The 18,774-nt window shown below is 39.6% G+C and overlaps 1 protein-coding gene across 2 annotated transcripts in view; it reads right to left on the bottom strand.

Moving 5' to 3' along the window:
• Positions 1-18,774, bottom strand: part of LOC124142776 (CCN family member 2-like) — a 100,169-nt gene that overhangs the window by 15,017 nt on the left and 66,378 nt on the right. For both annotated transcript variants that reach the window (XM_048385456.1, XM_048385455.1), the window contains exon 2: positions 14,910-15,105. In XM_048385456.1, the coding sequence (XP_048241413.1) occupies positions 14,910-15,105 (196 nt within the window). The remainder of the gene's footprint in view (positions 1-14,909; positions 15,106-18,774) is intronic.

Raw genomic sequence — 18,774 nt, 5'->3', positions numbered from 1 at the left:
TTCTGGTTTCATCTAAGATGTTTATACAGTGCATATGAGACGATAATGGATGAAAGGTAATACAAATACCAATCGTTCCGTTAAGAACAGTATTCATCGTGGCCAAACTGGCTCGATTTCGTACCTTCACTGGTATAAGGTCACGCGATCGTTCTTTGGGATTTTAGGAACATTGTAGACGAAGATAATACACACATAGTCTCCCCATCTTAACATGCCTCTCCAACATCCATCCTAGTTGCTGTCTGAAGATGTCTTTGACAGGCATGGCATATCTTCCCCCACATCCCGATGGTGGTGTCTTATCTGACACCTTACCGTTTATCAATATTCCAACTGTATCATGTCTGGGGACACCAAGAATCAGAATCACAAACTGTACCCATACAACAAAGCGATCTTAATGCTACATTGTATAATAGCATCATCTAACACAGACATTACAATAATATAACTTTGTGCGAAGTTTGATGGTGGTTCAGGAGTCTGTCCTGGATCTGAAATCAGGTCTTCTACATGACGAAGGTACGCTGTAATTTCCACGACAGCCTGACAAAAAATTTAATTGGTTTTATTCATATATTGTTTTTATTTATTTATTATTTTTTTTAATTTATTTATTTTTTTTATTTTTTTTTTTTGGGGGGGGGGAATAATAATAGGATTACATTAATACTCAAAGTTTTCAATTGGCTTGCCCTTAATTAGGCACGATCGAAGTACAAAAGAAATCAAGGTTAAATGTTTCGAAATCAAACATAAACTGTTAACTAAAGTCGTTTACTATAATCAGGTAGAGGGAGACTGCGTTGCTTTATAAGGGACCACCCCCGTGGTACGAAGGGTCTGCCCCGAAGAACGGAAGGTCGGTGGTCGCCTGATACCAAAAGACTATGGGATTTGTTTGTTCCCTGGCTGGTTCTCGGGATTAATTGGATAAAACAAGGACCGGTCGGCTAGCATTCAGTATACTGTGTCAGAGAAAGGCATCCACGTAAAACTGCGGCATGGTATCTCGATGGGTTAGTGACCATAAAACCGACAAGTACAAGCAGCCACACCCACACACGCGCTATATAAGTACACTAATCTTCAACGCTGCGTAATACCGCATTTTACCTCACCACGACCCTTCCATATAAACAAACGTTATGTCACTGGTCTTGACATGCGAATTTTATCCCATACAATTAAAGTGCTTTAATGGATAAATTCTGGGTAATAGTTCTAACCCGGCACAATATTAAAGACATTATTCAACTTGCTCAAAGACTTGACAGGTATGAATTATGTGCTATGACAGCATTAATTTCCAAATTCATAAGGGATCTTGAACTTGACTCCGTATTAAGTCCCTAAACAAGAAGACTAACAGCCGACACAAATGGCTGGATATTGCATTGTGGGTGAAGGCACCATGTAAACAGCTTCCCCGTTAAGGCAACCACTCAATTGATTTCACATGAAATAAAATTGCCTGTAGAGTAAATCGAAAAATTTGGCAAGGCAAAGCTGTTTATGGCTTGTCTTGGTCATTAAATAAAGCACCAACCCATCAGAGCATTTAATATAACGAGATTAACCCAAATGTGTGTGCATGGTCTGACTATTGCAATAAAACCTGCGTCTTTTATGGTAATATAAAGGTCTCGACTATTACCTGAAAAAGGAAGCCAATCTTTTGCGGCCTGAATTATCTTGATAATTACAATTTTTGTTTTATATACGGATCAGGGTTTCCCTTGACCAAAATAACTTTCGATAATGAAAGGGAAGGATTTTTATCCGATATTGACCAATGCGGTGCAAATATCATATTTACATGACTATATTAATATTTGCAGCCAAGAACTAGTGATGGGGCCAAGTAAACGATGTTTCGGTTCTCGTCGTTAACAGGCATTATGTAAACCAGGATGGTCTTGTGTGAATACCATACTCATTTGAAATGCCAAGTCTGACGACACTCTTCTTGTTTGTATTTGGGTTTGTGAAGGTTTTAATAATGCATATGAGAATGGCTAGATTACCCACGTAGGATTAACAAGAGATTGTTCCAGTATGTAAAGATACAACGTGGATGTCAGTACTGTAGGAATAGTAATATGGCTATGTAGTATTCAGGTGTACGGGTGTCACTATGTGTAGTTTACTGTGTGAGGAAAGTTAGGAAAGCAGCGTAGATCATAGAGCATTACACCACAGGTGAAATCGACGTGTACAGCTATGGTCCTGAGGTCATGATTAAGGCGAAGATTGTCCTCAAACCCACAATACTCAGATTCTCGTTAGACCAACTCTGAACAGCGATTTTCGGCGCCTACGATGATGGGGCCTCCCGTACATCCCGCGCACCCCGTGCACGCTACTGATCCACTTTTACAAATATGGAAACGTCATAGAACAAACCCGATGACGTTACTTTTCAACGTGACGTCAGCTATCCCTATCCTATGACGTCACCTAACAACGGGCGTGATAATGGCCCGTCGTCGAGTAATATGAGGGCATTATCAAGTTACAGTCGATCGCGGATTTCTGATAACATGCGGGCGGTTTAATGATAAATCTATCAATTTCAGCTATAATAAAACGGATGTCAGTAATGTAGGACTAGCTTCGTGTAATATTCATGTCTTCGTTGTACCAGAACTGTAGGTGCTATAACACTGCAACACACACGTTAATGTATAGCCTAATAGACGGTAAACACGATAAGAGAATGAGCAGATGTAACGAATTACTCATTTTAATTATTTGCTGGGGAAAAACCTTGAAACATCATATCACCGTTCAATTAGCACTCCATCTAAACCAACAGTTCATCAGCCATTGTTATTCTAGGAATGAATGGGTTGTGTTTTATCCGCTTTGTGAATTCTATCACTGCGTGTCAGCTTCATGTGTGTCAATAGCCTGAATTCGAGGTAAATGCTTTACATGGTTACCGCTTCGATAAAACCGCGAGTACTAGTATGGTACTGAGAGACCAAGGAATATAATCTGACAGAATTTGTAATTTGAACCCACGACCATAGGTTCCAGTCACATATAAGGGACGCAACTCTGCACATTATAGATAGAAAACGTTGCATATGAAATCAATGAATCCTGATATGTGGTTCTTAAACATTTCAAATGGAACGGTCAGAACTATCTGAGTCGTTACATATTCCACGAAGTGCAGAGGTTAAGAATTTGAAGCTGTTCAGTCTATAATAGATTTAAGCAATATAGTATTATGTACGTTTCCATGACCCACATATTACTTTATCTTCAGATCAAAGAAGGATATGTCAGTCTAGATCTAGGCATTGTACTAAGTAGCCTTACAATGAGATACTCTCTATTAAATTAGTGTAACAGGTTATTGGTGAAAGTGGCACTGACGATCTCATCTTTAATTGCGAGATACCTCAGAGCACATCATAGCCTCTTTCCCCCAAATTGGTTGCCATTCTCCTGTGGCCACGATGTAGTTGATTACTCCGTGGCATCGTTACGAAAGCTAACTGATAATGTATATATATTTGAATTCGTGTGTGAATATGTGCTGTTGTGTCTACTTGCAAGTCTGTGATGTATATGTGTGTGTGATTATGTGTGTGATGTGTGTGTATGTACGTGTTGTGTATGCGATGTATGTGTGTGAAGTGTATGTATGTGTGTGATGTGTGTGTGATGCGTGGGTGTAAAGTGTGTATATTTGCGTGTGGTGTGTGTGATGTATATGTGTTTGTGTGTTTGTGTGTGTTTTTGTGTGTGTGTGTGTGTGTGTGTGTGTGTGTGTGTGTGTGTGTGTGTGTGTGTGTGTGTGTGTGTGTGTGTGTGTGTGTGTGTGTGTGTGTGTGTGTGTGTGTGTGTGTGTGTGTGTGCACGTGAGTGCTGTGAGAACGTGTGCGTGATGTTTGTGTATGTGTATGTGCGTGCGTCTGAGACACATTAACAAGCGGTAATGGCCCAGGAAGACAAAATCCAAACATATAAAACACACCTTTCCTCCTTACGTCAATATTGTCAGAGAAGTGTGTAATTTTCTTTTTCTAACCATTGCACCAGGTCGGTATTGAACGTGCTGCGCAAGACTGAATTGTTTGCTGTGACCTACGGCCACTTGTGGGTTGACATTATCGTGCAAGAAGGATAAAGACGTCTACTGTCCACTAGAAACATCTATTATCTCCGAAACACAATTCTCCGAACGGCAGTAATTAAGCCTACTTCACCGCAATTATCCAATTTTTTTATGCCGATATTGTACCATTACCTCGGAAAGGTCTTCCCAACGACTATCCATCCCTTTGTGGTGTAGGCCAGTGCACCAAGTCCCGTACATCTGTTCGTCTTCGGTATAGCAATATATTCATGTCGCATCTGGCTCAACTGTCCAAGACAAATATTATGTGCGTAGGCCTGGCTTAACCAGTTGCAGACAATTAGATTAGTATGATAGCATCAGTATAAAGGTATCGTGTGTGGCATAGTTACAGCTGAGGTATCTAGAGCTTCCACTTGTTGCAACTGTCTCTACCGATTGGCCGACGCGATGGTGTGATATCATGCTGATGTTTCGGTGTGTTGGACATATTATGCAAAGGGGCAGGTTCTTATCTATCTTTCCATGGCCGTATCTACAATATGACGTTGGAGGTAAACAGTAACATGTGTTTTATATACAAGGTGATGGTGTGCTGCGGATTGTACTTAATCACGAGGGGGCACGGGTGGCCCAGTCGTCTCAGGCGCCGCGATTTGCTGGGCAGAGTTGCGTCCCTTGGGGACGCCAGAAACCTATGATTGTGGGTTCGCCCCAATTATGTTTCTAGGTTTGTCAGCACCATACCCGTGCTCGTGGATTTCAACGAAGTGGTAAATGCCTGAGACCTGCATCACTTCGGGCTTTTCTCCCACATTAAGCTGACACGCCGCGATATAGCTGTAATACTGTTAAAAGCGGCGTTAAACCCAACTCACTCACTCACTCACTTAATCACGACATGGTGTCGCTATGGGACTATTGATGGACAATCGTGAATTCGAACCAACGAACAGCAGCTTCTGGAAGGGATGCAATTCTACGTATGACAGAGGTTTCACCACCGGTCGGTAATCACGAAAAACTGTGACATATATTTCTGGCAAGAAATCAACTACGAATATAAACCGATCCACATTCTAAAGTCTACACTGTCTCTAATGTTGCCACGATGTCCCAAACTTCATTGAAGAGCATACACCACATGACCTACTCATGCTGGTAGAGGAGTTATGTATTGCCAGCAATGTATAAACTACATAAAGTTGTGAGTACAGGACACATAATGTTGACACGATGTCCCAAACTTTATTGAAGAGCTTACAACACATGACCTGGTAATGCCACTATAGGAGTGTATGTATAGGGTGTGTGTTGCCAGCAATGTATAAACTACATAAAGTTGTGAGTACAGGACACATAATGTTGACACGATGACCCAAACCTTATTGAAGAGCTTACAACACATGACCTGGTATTGCCACTAAAGGAGTGTATGTATAGGGTGTGTGTTGCAAGCAATACATTAACTACATAGAGTTGTGAGTACAGGACACATAATGTTGACACGATGTCCCAAACTTCATTGAAGAGCTTACAACACATGACCTGGTAATGCCACTATAGGAGTGTATGTATAGGGTGTGTGTTGCCAGCAATACATAAACTACATAGAGTTGTGAGTACAGGACACATAATATTGCCACGGGACTATGAAATAATATGAGTCGCCATGAGAGTTGCAATGATACTGCAAGGTACAAATTGCCAATAAAAAAAGGACTGCATGACATTGCCATCAGAGTATAATCTACAAAAACAAATAGCCTATATGTATAAACTACATACCGTGCCATGCTACTGTCGCCATGAGAGTATTAACTACACATGTTGCAATGATACTGCAGAGAAATGACTGCACGACATTGCTATTAGAGTATAATCTACAAAAACAAATAGCCTATATGTATAAACTACATACCGTGCCATGCTACTGTCGCCATGAGAGTATTAACTACACATGTTGCAATGATACTGCAGAGAAAAGACTGCACGACATTGCCATAAGAGTATAATCTACAAAAACGAATAGTCTATATGTATAAACTACATACCGTGCATGCTACTGTCGCCATGAGAGTATAAACTACATCATGTTGCAATGATACTGCAGAGAAAAGACTGCATGAGATTGCCATTAGAGTATAATCTACAACAACAAATAGCCTATATGTATAAACTACATACCGTGCCATGCTACTGTCGCCATGAGAGTATTAACTACACATGTTGCAATGATACTGCAGAGAAATGACTGCACGACATTGCTATTAGAGTATAATCTACAAAAACAAATAGCCTATATGTATAAACTACATACCGTGCCATGCTACTGTCGCCATGAGAGTATTAACTACACATGTTGCAATGATACTGCAGAGAAATGACTGCACGACATTGCTATTAGAGTATAATCTACAAAAACAAATAGCCTATATGTATAAACTACATACCGTGCCATGCTACTGTCGCCATGAGAGTATTAACTACACATGTTGCAATGATTCTGCAGAGAAAAGACTGCACGACATTGCCATAAGAGTATAATCTACAAAAACAAATAGCCTATATGTATAAACTACATACCGTGCATGCTACTGTCGCCATGAGAGTATTAACTACACATGTTGCAATGATACTGCAGAGAAATGACTGCACGACATTGCTATTAGAGTATAATCTACAAAAACAAATAGCCTATATGTATAAACTACATACCGTGCATGCTACTGTCGCCCTGAGAGTATTAACTACACATGTTGCAATGATACTGCAGAGAAATGACTGCACGACATTGCTATTAGAGTATAATCTACAAAAACAAATAGCCTATATGTATAAACTACATACCGTGCATGCTACTGTCGCCCTGAGAGTATAAACTACATCATGTTGCAATGATACTGCAGAGAAAAGACTGCATGAGATTGCCATTAGAGTATAATCTACAACAACAAATAGCCTATATGTATAAACTACATACCGTGCCATGCTACTGTCGCCCTGAGAGTATTAACTACACATGTTGCAATGATACTGCAGAGAAATGACTGCACGACATTGCTATTAGAGTATAATCTACAAAAACAAATAGCCTATATGTATAAACTACATACCGTGCATGCTACTGTCGCCATGAGAGTATAAACTACATCATGTTGCAATGATACTGCAGAGAAAAGACTGCATGAGATTGCCATTAGAGTATAATCTACAACAACAAATAGCCTATATGTATAAACTACATACCGTGCCATGCTACTGTCGCCATGAGAGTATTAACTACACATGTTGCAATGATACTGCAGAGAAATGACTGCACGACATTGCTATTAGAGTATAATCTACAAAAACAAATAGCCTATATGTATAAACTACATACCGTGCCATGCTACTGTCGCCATGAGAGTATAAACTACATCATGTTGCAATGATACTGCAGAGAAAAGACTGCATGAGATTGCCATTAGAGTATAATCTACAACAACAAATAGCCTATATGTATAAACTACATACCGTGCCATGCTACTGTCGCCATGAGAGTATTAACTACACATGTTGCAATGATACTGCAGAGAAATAACTGCACGACATTGCTATTAGAGTATAATCTACAAAAACAAATAGCCTATATGTATAAACTACATACCGTGCCATGCTACTGTCGCCATGAGAGTATTAACTACACATGTTGCAATGATTCTGCAGAGAAAAGACTGCACGACATTGCCATAAGAGTATAATCTACAAAAACAAATAGCCTATATGTATAAACTACATACCGTGCCATGCTACTGTCGCCATGAGAGTATTAACTACACATGTTGCAATGATTCTGCAGAGAAAAGACTGCACGACATTGCCATAAGAGTATAATCTACAAAAACAAATAGCCTATATGTATAAACTACATACCGTGCATGCTACTGTCGCCCTGAGAGTATTAACTACACATGTTGCAATGATTCTGCAGAGAAAAGACTGCACGACATTGCCATTAGAGTATAATCTACAAACAAAAGTATAAACTACATACCGCGCCATACCACTGTCGCGTACATACTACATTATATTGTCATGATCACGTACAATGTGTTGCTACGACAGTATAAGGAACATAATGTTGCAATGAGATGAGGCAGTGCACCTCCTCTGTATAATGTTTCAAAACTCTCTATGCATCATAGTGAGGTGAAATGGGTTCTAACGTTGCGTTCAATGGTATTGCACTTGTATAGTCACGTGAATGCACGTGTGATTGTGTGTATGAGTGTGTCTGCGTGTACTAGTCCTGTTTAATTCCGGTTGTATAGTGCTAGCTCGTTGAGATACAATGCCTCGTTTTTACATGAATAACCCAATCAGACACTGTATACTGACTCCGAGACGACCCGTCCTTGTTTTAGCCCCTTACTGCCGATCCCCACGCAGGTATTAACATCAAATACCATCTTTTAACGTCGTTTGGTATGACGCGGCCGGGGATTGAACACCGGACCTTCCGCTCTCCGGGCGGACGCTCTACCACTAGACCACGGAGGCTGTCCTTTTTATCATGAACTACTTTTGACTTAAGATAACCTACATGAAGAGCTACAATTGATATACATAACAAACTACAAATGATGAGGTACAAACAACAATGTTGCTACAAAGTATATAAATTATGAGTGAGCGAGTTGGGTTTAACGCCGCTTTTAACATTATATCACGGCGTGTCAGCTTGATGTGGGAGGAAAGCCCGAAGTGATGTAGGTCTCAGACGTTTACCACTTCGTAAACTGACAAACCTAGAAACCTAATCTGGGCGAACCGGGATTCGAACCCACAATTTCAATGTATCATAAACTACTACGAATCATATGCAACATGAACTACGCATGATTTTGTATAAACAACGTAATGTTGCCAAAAATTATATGTAAAATGAATTATGCATGATTTAGTATAAACTACTGTTGCTACAAATTAGTAACATCGTGAACTGTGTACGATTAAGTATACATAAACGTACATAATATTGACACAAATTGAATATGTCATGAACTAAGAATGATTTAGCAGAACCTGCACATTGTTGCAAGACGATATAAACTAATATTTCCCAACGATGTAGAACCTGCACAATGTTACCGCACAAGTAGTGTTACAATTACGGTTTGTTTGGCTAGAAGTAACACGTACGCCCAATGTAACACTCAACAGTGATATCTGTTTCCACGCTGTGTAGAGATAGGTACACGCATTCTCGCAAACACATCAATAATATCACTCACTCACTGTTGTTTCAGGCAAAGACGCAGTTATGCTGTAAATACATGTTATTGGATACTGAAATTAAACACCACCAAAACATGTCTAGAAATTCCTGATCTTAAATATGTTAGTATTATCACCTGTCGTATACCTGTGTGACATTATCAGATGAAATGAAACAGGAACGAATACTGATTGTGTTGGTTGCAAAATATGTTATCATTAACCATATAACCTTAGCAGTTCGTGAGTCCAAGACTTCTTACGGTTCCAAGGCTCTTGTACTTGCAGGAACCGCAGAATTCTTCTCATAGACTTCTTCTCCTATGTCTGACCCTCATATTCCCTCTAGGTATCGACGAACACTGTAGACCTAATTGGAGTTATTGAACCGTCCCAATTTATCTCGCTTACAGCATTATCTGATTATTTTCATTCAATCGTGTAAGCGAATCGACTGCTTAAGAAGTGTAGTGAATTGCAAAGGGCTAAATCACTCACTGTTTCTTACCGGTCCAGGAAACGTTATCATAGTCTATACATGTCTACTCTGTTTCAGTGATTGATGCGTGTTCATTTCACACCCGCCTGATATCGACAAGGCAAATGCATCATGTTCTGTATGTCTATATCACATATCCGTATCACATGATCAGTTGGTTAAATAATGAGGTCAGTTAGATACAGATGATGCATTTTGCTTAGAAATCGATGTCATGATGAATCTACCAGATGATACCGTAAATAACGTCTTCATGGTACATTTTCCATCGAGCTACATGAACAGTATGACCATGATAAACGAGGCTGGCAGTTGCACTATTAGGGTGAGATACTAGATTCGTTAATTGGCTGGCACCGTGTAATGGCGTTGTGTATCTGTTCATGTCAATTATGTCCTTTCGAGATCGCGAAAACCAATACTTGATAGAAGAAACAACTTTACTGCTTTTGACGATGATATCACTGTTAGCCTGATGCGTGTGACAAACATCTGATTTGTTTGACCGGTACCAATATTTGAGCAAGTAATTTTAGCGCCCAATTGCAAGTCCAATGGTTTGGTCACTCTATATAGGTCATTTGGTCACATTATCTTATACAAATGAACTCATCACCCTATACAGCTGGTATGACCACCCAAATGATCACTAATGGCTAATTTGACCACCGATTCAAACGACCTGATCATCAGTATGAAGAACGTTTGATCACATGATTCAAATGACTATGATTAGTTTCACCGCCGATTCAAGTGACCTGATCACCGTATATGGTCAATTTGAACACCCGATTCAAAACGACATGATCGGCAGATGGAGCCGATGTGACCACCCGATTCAAACCAAGTGATCTTATTGTCACATATATCCGATTTATTCACCCGATTCAACTGATTTGACAACCAAATTAAAATTACTTTGTTGTCACGTACATGTGGCTTCTTATTACTGCAAAGCATCTGTTGTGCAAGAGGCAAGAGAGGGACAGTGCGTCATCTATAGTACACCAGTGATGATACTAATTTAGAATGCGGTAGGTCAGTTTGTTTCTAAACTGGCCGCAATGTGTAAAATCCAATCTTGGTGTTGCCGACTTGAAACGACATGAAAAATGCTCAGGTGTACCTGTACAAAACACTACTGACTCAATGTCGTTTTGTAGAAAACGTTTACTCAAAAGTTGTTTGATCGCGGTTATAAGATTCAAAGCCTTAGGTTATCGTTCAAAATAAATGTTATGATAGACAAGTGGACGTTTACATTATTGACACATCATTGACAAAAACGATGTCACAATGCCATTCCAGAGGTGTCTCTATGTTTCCATGTCTGTTCAAGTGAACGCTTGAATTGCCTTTGAATGTGTTTGTGACTGGTGACACTGGTGGGGCAAGATACGCTCACCTTTTCGCGAACACCTGGTCTTATCACTATTGGATAGCGATTAATTTCCAATGACTATGATATAGTCTGAAGAGTACAATGGACTCTACTTTTAGAAGAGACTTCTTATTTACACAATAGGGTCAAACGTAGCTCGACGTCTAACGGGGCGGTCGGGTAGCCTGGTGGTTAAAGCGTTCGCTCGTCACACCGAAGATCCGGGTTCGATTCCCGACATGGGTACAATGTGTGAAGCCCATTTCTGGTGTCCCCCGCCGTGATATTGCTGGAATATTGCTAAAAGCGGGGTTAAACCATACTCACTCACTCACACTCGACGTCTAACTGCCAACAACACCACAGATCCACACATGAGGTCAATGTGAATATATATTAACAACACCCGAACCCTCAATTGCCCTGTGTGTAAAGATGACACGGACGCAGAACACAAAGTATAAATGGTCTATATTTTGCGTTCGTCTGAATATCAGCCGGGATGATGTCAGTAGTCTATCACATTTTCGTTCTGTTCCACATCTGTACATCCCCTCAGATGTGTGCTTCTGGTACATGGACACGTGAACAAGTACAGACATAATAATGACTGAATGATCGTCTGACCAGCAATTATGATCTCAGGCTTTCGCCAATGGCAATGCACAACACAATATTCCGCTATGGTATTGTCGATGATGTCGTTGTTGTCGTATGCGCCACATTTACTGCTACAGCTGCGGACATAGTTTATATTGGAATGACTGTATCGTTCGAATCATATATTCAGACACTTTGCTATAAAACTACGTAGCGGTATATACCACCGAAATAAAGAAGGGCGGTACATTTCACGTTTGGACGTAGTTTTATTCAGACCAATTGATTTCTGAGGATTTGTCCCAATGTACTGAACATCCATTGTGACTGAGAGGGTTTTGTCTCATTTATAAAGTGCCACATTGCCATCGAATGTATTGTCGAGAAATTGTTCTTCCTATATGTCAAATATGAAATTCGACTCTTTAAGACATCTACAAATTTTTTATCTTTTAAATTAAGGTAATGATATGGATGTTGCTGCAAGTGTGCTAAACAGTTTCAATCCCCAGACAATACGAATTGGTAAAACATGTTCTCATTCATGTTGAACAGGGGGCGGTCGGGTAGCCTAGTGGTTAAAGCGTTCGCCCGTCACGCCGAAGACCCGGGTTCGATTCCCGACATGGGTACAATATGTGAAGCCAATTTCTGGTGTCCCCCGCCGTGATATTGCTGGAATATTGCTAAAAACGACCTAAAACCATATTCACTCACTCACTCACTCATGTTGAACAACAAACTGCCCAAAATGCCTCATGGTGTTCACGAACCTACCACCATTGTCAACCTATAATTAACCGAGCCATTGTTGTCTATCGCTTACCTATAGGTTTCCATTTCAATGAAACCCGACCTTCTAACAATCAAGTACTTTATCGACATTTGCAAAATGCATGAAAGATAAGGATACGGTCCTAATACCAAGGTTTCCATTGGATACACTTTACCGCTGGCTGCATCCTGTTATTGCTATCTGTGTGTATGGCTTAGTATATATGCTACAGGGGCTCATTCAGTTACAAAGAATGTAGATATACACTTTATTGATTGGCGAAAACATATATGTCGTTTCCATGGCAAATGTTTAATGTCATGTTGTAAAACGAGAGGTCTCTCTAGTTCTATGTAGATGTCAGCACATATTGTTATGCATCTCATGGTCTAATTCGAACACTGCCGAGGCATCTTATGTCTAAATTCATACGCTCTTCCTGGGCCCTCTCAGTGTGTTATATTTGCATTAAAGTCCACAGAGAAATGCTAATGTCCTCGGAGACTTCTACACCATTCGCTAACACGATTAGTTCGATGTAAGTATAATCTTGAAAGGCGTTATCAGCCACAGAAGGTTTTCTTTGTCAATACAATGTCAGAGGTATAGTGCCTGACGCTTAAGTCACAGTGTACACATGTACAACATATAATTGCACAATAAACAATTACAACATGTTGTCATTAACGAGTTATTCCTACAGTAAACTACGGTTATAACGAACTCAAAGGGACTACTAATTTTAGTTCGTTATAACCGTAGTTCGTTATAAGCTTGTTCGTTCCTTAGAACCTGACAAAGTGTTCGGATCTCAGATTAAAATCTTTGTTTGTCAGTAAGGCATCCTTGGTCACTGTTTTTGTTTTGAAAGTGGTGAAGAGGGGGAGGGGGCGAGGGGGGGATGTGGGGTAGCCAGGCAGTTGTCTGTAAATGAGCTAAGACCATGATATGTTGTTCAGTGCGGGCCTCAATAAACCCAATACTATAGTCCATCTCCAAAGACGTATGGGTGGATGTGTTTTTTATTTCCTTTTTATTTAATATAACTGTGTCCGAGTTAATTTTAATTGCTATTTTGTAAATATTTTAGTGAAGTCTTTTCATTGTCTTGTTTCGGTTTCTTGCCGCTTCTGTCTCAAGCTAGATTACTTGTGCAGAATAGAAATTTTTTATTAGCTCCAGCACTCATATAACTATAAACTTAACAATAGACATCAACACAAGCGTCTTGCTTTGTGTTCCTTTTCTAGCTTCTTATTATGAGAGACAACTTTTCTTCTGTTTTAGCTGAGTTTGCCAAATCAGATGCTCAGATACAAACAGTCAGTTTTGTTTCATAGTTTGCGAATTAGCGGATGGTTAGATTTGTGTTGTTTCTAAGACACAAAAGATTGTGCGCAGGATTTCTGTAATAAGGTTAGTTTGTGTTTTGTTCTTAACACCTTAACCACTAGGCTACCCCAAAGCCCCTGATATCTTTAGATATTCTACCAACTGTGTAGCTGGTATACTTTCTCTCTTAATTCGTTAAATAATTTAGATAAATCTAAACTAAATTTATAATCAAATTCAGCTATAAATCATTGCTTAAATATTATCTAATGACATGTATGAATGCAGTATTTATGTAGATTAAGATTGAATGGATACGTATGGAAAGGCTATTTTACATGTTCTTAATTTTATTGGCCATTTACTGTTTCTTATCAAGCCTTATATGTTTTCAAATTTCTAGGAATGGCAGTTGAACTGATGGTTGCTGTGATCTTGACCATCTTATACAAAGTTGCCAGCCCACTTGCAGTGGTAGGTTATGAGTATATTGTGTTTATATCATAGCGATTTGTAGAGGTGGTAATAATGTAACGTATCAAGTAATGTAGGTTCTGATTTGGCTTAAACTCACAAGTTTAACTGTAACTCCTGTTCTGCATGTTCATGTTACATTAATGTATAATATCAAGTGTAAATAATATTTCTATTTGCATGGCATATTATTTTGGATGAGCCTTGTATCTAAATGTAGTTTATGCATCGGTGTGTTGATACTATGCGATATGTTTGTATCATTTCATCTATTAGACATTTTCATTGCATTTCTTAAGCATTTTTGCAAAGCTAGACCGGCTAGTACACGTGCAATGCATATTAAATAAAGATACAGCTGTCAACTCACACCCCAGAATCTTGTTCTGTGTATTCCTGTAATAACCGGAGCCTTGCACGCTACTTCATAACAACAGTTATTCTGTCATGGTGGGTGTTCTTTAATTTATTTGAGTACAATATTTTGACTTACCTTGACATGTCCCTGTAGCGTTTTGACAGGAGAGATCTTTAAGTGAGTCACAGATGTCTTTGCTGTTGCAGAAGTCACCACGTTGTCGTGCACACATGTAGCAACAGCTGCAGCCGTCCTTCACGATGTTCACACCCTCGTTACATCGAAGTTCCTCCACTGGGCACTGGCATGGGTACCTGCACAGCTTGTTTTCCTGCAAGACCAGACGTGGAAGTTATAGACACACCAACAATGTTACACTGTAAGCTAACTATATGTAAGGGGGAATGGGTAACTGCACAGCTTGTTTTCCTGCAAGACCAGGCGTGGAAGTTATAGACACACCAACAATGTTACACTGTAAGCTAACTATATGTAAGGGGGAATGGGTACCTGCACAGCTTGTTTTCCTGCAAGACCAGACGTGGAAGTTATAGACACACCAACAATGTTACACTGTAAGCAAACTATATGTAAGGGGGAATTGGTAACTGCACAGCTTGTTTTCCTGCAAGATAAGACGTTGAAGTTATAGACACACCAACAATGTTACACTGTAAGCTAACTATATGTAAGGGGGAATGGGTACCTGCACAGCTTGTTTTCCTGCAAGACCAGACGTGGAAGTTATAGACACACCAACAATGTTACACTGTAAGCAAACTATATGTAAGGGGGAAGGGGTAACTGCAGAGACTGTTTTCCTGCAAGATCAGACGTGGAAGTTATAGACACACCAACAATGTTACACTGTAAGCAAACTATATGTAAGGGGGAATGGGTAACTGCACAGCTTGTTTTCCTGCAAGATCAGACGTTGAAGTTATAGACACACCAACAATGTTACACTGTAAGCTAACTATATGTAAGGGGGAATGGGTACCTGCACAGCTTGTTTTCCTGCAAGACCAGACGTGGAAGTTATAGACACACCAACAATGTTACACTGTAAGCTAACTATATGTAAGGGGGAATGGGTAACTGCACAGCTTGTTTTCCTGCAAGACCAGACGTGGAAGTAATAGACACACCAACAATGTTACACTGTAAGCTAACTATATGTAAGGGGGAATGGGTAACTGCAGAGCTTGTTTTCCTGCAAGACCAGACGTGGAAGTTATAGACACACCAACAATGTTACACTGTAAGCTAACTATATGTAAGGGGGAATAGGTACCTGCACAGCTTGTTTTCCTGCAAGACCAGACGTGGAAGTAATAGACACACCAACAATGTTACACCGTAGTCTACCACATGTAATTGGGCATGGATAACGGTACAGCTTGGTTTCCTGCAAGACCAGACGCGGCAGTTATAGACAAACCAGCAAAGTTACACTGTAACATTCTACATACAAGGCATGCCGTGATATAATCTGGAACTACGGCGGTAAACACAACTCAATCACTAAGTCTACAGTTACCAGACATATGCAAAAATTCGTGATATATATGTAAATGTAAAAGGGATTCATGTTGGTCTGTTATTGTGTCTGCAAGGGAACAGGGCAGCTGGTTACCTAATGGACAAGCAATCTGAAATATTGACCCTCGCAGTATCTGTGTGTAGTCGTCATCTTGCTCGTTTTTATAAACATTCTTGAAGGCTCAAACAGTAGTCATTTAGATATGGGGACACGTTATTCCTTTCTCAAAATAAGACCATTTTCAAGTTATTTGAAAATCAATATAGGATTTAACAAAACACATTCCAATATTTCTTCAACCTTTTTTGGCTTAGAAGACAAGATGAAAGCACTCCAGAAAATATTGAACCAGACTACATTTTCCGTGTTGATAAATAACTTCATTATGTAAATACTGAACATTACAACTCCTCCAGTTCTTCCATGGTAAAAACAAAACATTCAGGCATAAGGTGACAACCGTCGATATTGGGAAAGGTTATTGGACACTGGCTGATCATTTCGTCAATTTAAAACTTAATCCAGGGAAGGAACATGAAATTCCGAATGGATTGTAATAACGTTTTTGTATATGACATTGAGTAACAGCGCCAAATTTACATCTTCCTGCTCCTCTGAGTAACCCGGAAATCCATACTTGGGTTTTACTTTTGCCCTTCATGCGAAGATTGTGCATTCTGATGTGGTGATAGACGCTGCCCTCTGGTGACATAAAATCTCATTCCATCTCCAAGATATCAACATTGAAAGACGTTTCGCTCTGACGTAAAATCGAAGTACCAGGACATCCTCTGTACGAGTAATAATCCAGACATTCCATTTCCAAACTGATGTAATCCACCCTTTATATCTCACCTGATAGAACTTTGGAAAAAAAAATCAAAATTTTAATTTTAATATTTCTTAAAGTTATTTTGATGAAACCGCAGAGAGAGGTCATATAATAAGACCTGCATAAGACATTATCAGAAAGTTGACAGTCTTAGTTCAAAAAAATAACATGTCGAAGGGGGATAACCGCTTTTTGCTTGGATGCGTACCCTCTTTGTTCACTGTTAAACTACTTCAAGAAATGTATTCGGCCCATTCAAAATTGGGCCAATTTAACACGGACCCCATCAAGTCCTGACAATATTTTCATCGATTTTTACAGCAATAGGTCCCACTTTCTGACCCAATGACAAGTTCAATTAATTAAAGCTGACCGGAGAATTAATTATACACCTTAACAATGAAGAACCAACGATTCAAGAAACAGTCACTTCAAAACGAATTGACAGAGGAATTCTTCCCGATTAATAGCATTCCCATTCCCTTTATTGCTAGTTCTCCCAGCTTTATTGCGAGAAGGTGGTGAGTGCAAACGAAGGTCTTATATTTCTCGTTAGACCTCAAGAACCTTCGGCCATGAGCCTCGTGGATATGAGCGTTCTTTCCAAGTGTTGGATCAAAGCCAAGGTTTGTTCAACAATATTGAACTTTGGCGTAACTGGCGCGTGCCAAACTCCCATAATCCCAGCTGACAATTTGCAAGCTTAAAGAGATCAATGGACATTTAGGTATATCTCCGATATAATCGGATACTCATCCACGTGTGTGCCTGTATCAGACCAACCCGAGATTTAATGGTGAAGGGCAATGGACGATTATGAATCAGATGAGTGGATGAGGTTGTATGTTACACAAAGTTTGCAATAAAACATGAGTATATATAAATCACATAGGCGAAATCACAGCCAAGCGTCAATTGAAACGTGCTAATGTATTTCTTAGAGTATTTGAAGAAGGTTGTTTATTGAATATACGTACTAACGTAAGGAACCCTCGCTATAGGTATATCTTAGTTCGTATGTGGATCCAGATGGATGTAAGCTTCCCTGTCACAACGCGGTGCACGTAAACAGTAAATATCACTGAATAACTACTTTCATTCAAATACCATTTGCCAATTTACTACCATGTTTACACACTATGGTATTATGTTATAACATCTACTCTGTCGAAACAGTCCATAGGAATTTCATGCAATCTCTGGAAAATCAAATTTGGGGATGTTCATTGAAGGTAGGGTTATTTATTGTAACTATTGGCCATTACATACAAGGACGTTACGAACTAATTCAAGTATTAACCATATAAACGGAAAGTAGGTTCTTTGTTGATGACAATAACACAGGAATCAATAGTAGGAACGATAATTCATTAATAGTACAAGAGGTGAGATGAAGTTAAAACGGTCTAACGTCGGGTATCGTTGTTTGTACTAGTTGGGACTACTGTTAACACACTGAAAACCCTTGCCGCAATTTAACATGCATAACCTACTCAGACACAGTAACCATTTAATGCCGAGCACCAGGCAGGGTAACAACAAGTTACATCTTTTCAAGGGTCTTTTGGTCTTCAAGTTACATCTTTACAAGGGTTTTTAGGTATGACACGGCCGGGGATTGAGAC

This window comes from Haliotis rufescens, unplaced genomic scaffold (assembly GCF_023055435.1).
Source record: "Haliotis rufescens isolate VD_foot unplaced genomic scaffold, xgHalRufe1.0.p SCAF_59, whole genome shotgun sequence".
Taxonomy (NCBI): Eukaryota; Metazoa; Mollusca; class Gastropoda; order Lepetellida; family Haliotidae; genus Haliotis; species Haliotis rufescens.
Note: the sequence above shows the minus strand (reverse complement) of the source record. Positions and strands in the feature narration are given on the sequence as shown.